Source organism: Cyphomyrmex costatus, unplaced genomic scaffold, assembly GCF_001594065.2.
Source record: "Cyphomyrmex costatus isolate MS0001 unplaced genomic scaffold, Ccosl1.0 scaffold2, whole genome shotgun sequence".
In the NCBI taxonomy this organism is placed as follows: Eukaryota; Metazoa; Arthropoda; class Insecta; order Hymenoptera; family Formicidae; genus Cyphomyrmex; species Cyphomyrmex costatus.
This window is the reverse complement of record NW_017276038.1, coordinates 1,886-6,177: the sequence shown is the minus strand read 5'-3', so window position 1 is coordinate 6,177 and position 4,292 is coordinate 1,886. Positions and strand designations below refer to the sequence as shown.

At 28.2% G+C, this 4,292-nt stretch overlaps 1 protein-coding gene across 1 annotated transcript in view; it reads left to right on the top strand.

Annotated features, from left to right (window-relative positions):
- LOC108773178 (SAP domain-containing ribonucleoprotein) overlaps positions 1 to 2,049 on the top strand; it is a 4,115-nt gene extending 2,066 nt beyond the window's left edge. Inside the window, exons 4-7 of the mRNA XM_018538904.1 lie at positions 50 to 289; positions 436 to 564; positions 659 to 730; positions 1,832 to 2,049. Coding sequence (XP_018394406.1) covers positions 50 to 289; positions 436 to 564; positions 659 to 730; positions 1,832 to 1,936 — 546 coding nt within the window. The 3' untranslated portion in view covers positions 1,937 to 2,049. The remainder of the gene's footprint in view (positions 1 to 49; positions 290 to 435; positions 565 to 658; positions 731 to 1,831) is intronic.
- The last annotated feature ends 2,243 nt before the right edge of the window (positions 2,050 to 4,292 follow it).

Genomic DNA, 4,292 nt, shown 5'->3' with positions numbered 1-4,292 from the left:
TATATATATTAATTTTGAAATATATATAAGAATTTTGAATTAACTACAGGATGAAGAAATAGAAGAATTATCAAATAAGCCTGATTCACATGAGATCCCTGAGAAAAGGAAATTATCTATAGAATCTAACAATTCCAATGCGAAAAAGATAGTGCTGAACCGTAAATCTGTATTGGAAGAAATAAAGAATGACCAAGTAGAGAAGAAGGAAAATAAAGGAGCAAAAGTGATCGAAGATGCGCCGCCAGAGAAAAAAATTATCAAACTATCGGAGCTCAGCACAAAAGAAGTAGTTAAATATTATATTATTCTCTTATCTATTAGATATTATTGAGTAATAAAATTCATTTGTTTCGAATACATAATGTAATGTGAGCGCGTTTATTTTATATTATATGATTAATTAATACATGATTGTATGTAACTCTTCAATAGAGATTGGAAATGAGAGCTAAGAAATTTGGAGTGCCATTATCAGAGACAGCAAAAAAGGAGGCTAGATTAGCTCGTTTTAACATTAATAATCAAAATAACAAATCGGCTGCATCCATAAAGATACCTGTAGTAAGAAATTTAAAGTTTACTTTACAATGTCGTTTATCAAGACAAAATAATTTGTAGAATTATTTTATGACAATTATTAATAAATTTTTTATAGCCTACTACATATGAAGTATTGAAGAAACGTGCAGAAAGATTTGGTACTTCAGTATCTACTTTGATGGATAAGGTAAACAAATGTAAAGTTAGAATCATACCAGCCATGATATATAGAAAAACTAAACAGTAAGACGTTTTCTGCAATGAGTCATTACTTAAGCTCTTAAGCCGTAAGAAAGTGATCCATCACAATCAAATGTGAGAAGAATAGTCGACTATCATTGATCATTTTCTTACGTTTAAGCCATTTAAGACTTAGCTTAGATAATGACTGCGTTCAGCAGAAAAAGCAACTGCTGTCCTAGGTAATCATATACAAGAATTTTACAACAGTTGCTAAGCTGCTTTTTCTGCTAAATGTAGCCAGTGACTTATTGTAGAAAGCCTAAGCAGTAAAGAAATAATTTGTTGGATTTGCTACTGCTTATGTTATGGCCTTAAAGTCTCTATTGTGATTAATTCGTTTACTGCTTATGTTTTATTGCTTAAGTTTTTTTATATGCCATGACCCTTTCGCAAATATATGCATACATTTTGAAAATTTTGGATGCTATAATAAAAGTATGCGGATGAAGAAAGTGTGCTATAAATTAATTGAAATGAATATTCATTTCATGTGTGTGCCATGTCTTCTTCAGCATATTTACATTAAAAAAATATATATATATGTAATATATTCATATTAATATTTTCTATACAATTTTAATGATACTCTATCCGATTCCACGATCAGTCAAGGTAAAATCACTCACAGATTGCGAGAAATGTAATTAAATCGAATAGAGTATTATTAAAATTGTATAGAAGAGATATTAATATGCTGAAGAAGAATCCAAAAAGAGTCAAAACGTTCAAAATTTTGATTAAAGAAGACATGGCACATCAAATGAAGTAATATTCATTTCAATTAAGAATATATATGTTAATTATTAGTTTAAATCGACAATTAACTCTATCAACAAAATTGCTTAATACAAAATCTCTAATATACAGTTTGTTGTTCTTAATCTTTTTTTATATATATTAAATATAATTCTAATAACAAATTTCAGGTTTATATTCATATTGTTTAATAAAATAGTCAATTAATATAAATTAGAGTTTTGATAGCCTTTATATATATTCTTTTTCTGTCATACTGATTTTATTTTAAATCTTTTATTTCTTTTAGGTTGAGATGGCTGAACGATTGGAGAAAAGAAAGGCCCGATTCGGTGAAGTAAAACCCGAGAATAAACTAACTAAGAATAATTATAAGATTAAGATTGTTAAATGATACTCGGTGTTATATACTAAATCGACGATCTAGATTACAGAAATCTAATTTAAATTTTATTTTAAATAAAGGTATTATACACAGAGAGAGGAGAATAATGACTCATTGAAGATAATATACTTTTTAATACCATTATTACTTCAATATTAAAGCTATACTTTTTTCTTTATTTACCTTGGTTTACTTTTTATATTACCTTATCATATATAAATTTCTTGTAAAAAATAGGCGAGAGAAATCTTAGAAATGTAGCTGGATGTATTACACCAATAAACTCACATATATCAGTATTTTAATTGTAATTAATTTTTCTACTTACAAAGAATATTATTCAAGATTTTAGGACTATTAATGTAAAATAAATATGTAAATATATAATATATATACATATTAAAAAAAAATTAGTAAATCAGAACAAGATAGAACAATATTGTTTCTTCGAGAGATCAATAAATATGATTTAATATATCCTATTTTAATACATTATAATAGGTATTTATTAATATTTAATATTTATAATTCTCATAATTTAATAAAATCATTTTAGTAACTATTAGAATATTGTAATAGATATTTAGGCATTAATCGATGTATTCACGGACCCAATTGACAATCGTCAATTTCTTTAGAGAAGCTGAAAAGATTAATTTTTTTCGGAGGTTTGTTTCTTATTGTTGTAAAAAGTATACAGTAGGTTTGTTCGCGTTGCTTAAAATTTCTAAAAATTTTTGAGCTATGATTTTTAATTTATCACAGCTATCCTGTATTCAGCCCTAAAGCCGAAGAATTTGTATATTCCTCAAAATCCGACGAAGTCCGATGAAATCAGGTGAAGTTCATTGAAGTCTGCATGGTAAAGTCCGCTAAAGTCTGATGAATAAGAGGGAAGTTCACAATTAATTCTGATGAACTCCGGTAAAGTCCGATGAATTCATAAAGTTTCGTGTCCGTCGATTGCAATGAAAAAAAATGAGTTGCTCCAAATAATTACATTACATCTTTTCATGACACAACTGCATTGTGTCTCTTTGTCACGTTATGATTTCTAGAACAACGTTTTTTGCCTGAAGAAGTAGTTTTCCAAACTGCGCATAAGTTAAAAATATTAAATATATGTATTAGGTGTTCCAGTTAGTTGTAAAGGCACAATATAAATGGCTGTAGCAACATATTTACTAAAATAACTTCGTCAAAAGTCATCATATATACGTATGAATAAAAAGTATTTTAAAGCTTGGAATCTCTACTTTTCAGAGCAGTACTTAACATAACGACATTACTTATTATTTGGTGACGTTACATGAACATAACTAAAGTTGCGTCAAATTTCATAGTTTTGAATGGAATTTGAGAATTTTCGCCGCTCAAACTAAAAGTTGTACACATATACAGTTTACGGCTTTCGAAAGACCGAATCTTTACCTTTAATTTGCTTTTTGTTAAATCTTTGTACGATTTTTTTTCACCAAATTATTCATCGATGAAGTTAAAATGACCCTTTTACCGCAGATATTGAATGAAAACCACCTTAATTTGTTTTCTTGTAGTACATACATCTACCTTCAATTTTAGATAAATTCAGAAATATATATTATTATAAAAGATTTGAATGTGAGAACAGTGTTTTTTTAGCATAAATAAGATAAAAACGTAAATATCTAAAAAAAATTATGATGAAATTTATAAAAATTTTGACGAAAACTAAAACTTCATACTGCGATTAAATTTTATTTTACGATATTTTATTCTTAACAAATTTCAAAATTGATATTTTTATTTAATATTTTTGTGATTTTATGAAGCGTTCTATCTGGAAACATAATAATTTATGCATTTCTGCAGAAATATATAATTTTATACGCAACAGAAAAAATACTCAATTAATGTCGACACAGTTTGTCAGTATAATATATCTTTTCTTATTTCATTCGCGCGCTCAACGAATTAATAATGAGCTGCACTGTACATTGTCCGTCAATAATTCACAGAATAGTGCAATAGTCCTAACTTATCGGCTTGATTTACTCAAAGGATCGTGCAGTAGGCCTGACTTATCGGCTTGTTTTACTCGCTGGATTGATAACGTGCACACTTCGGAAAATGCACAGAAAGGGGCACATTAAAGGTATATATCAATATAGAATAATAAAAAATCAGTAATTTATTGTTTTTATAATTATTCTATATTTATATATACTGCTAATGTGCCTCTTTCTGTGCGTTTTCCGAAGTGCACGCGTTATCGACCCTGCAAGTAAAACAAGCCGATAAGTCAGGCTACTGCATGACCCTGCGAGTAAATCAAGCCGATAAGTCAGAACTCCTACACGACCCTACGGATAATTGACCGGCAGTG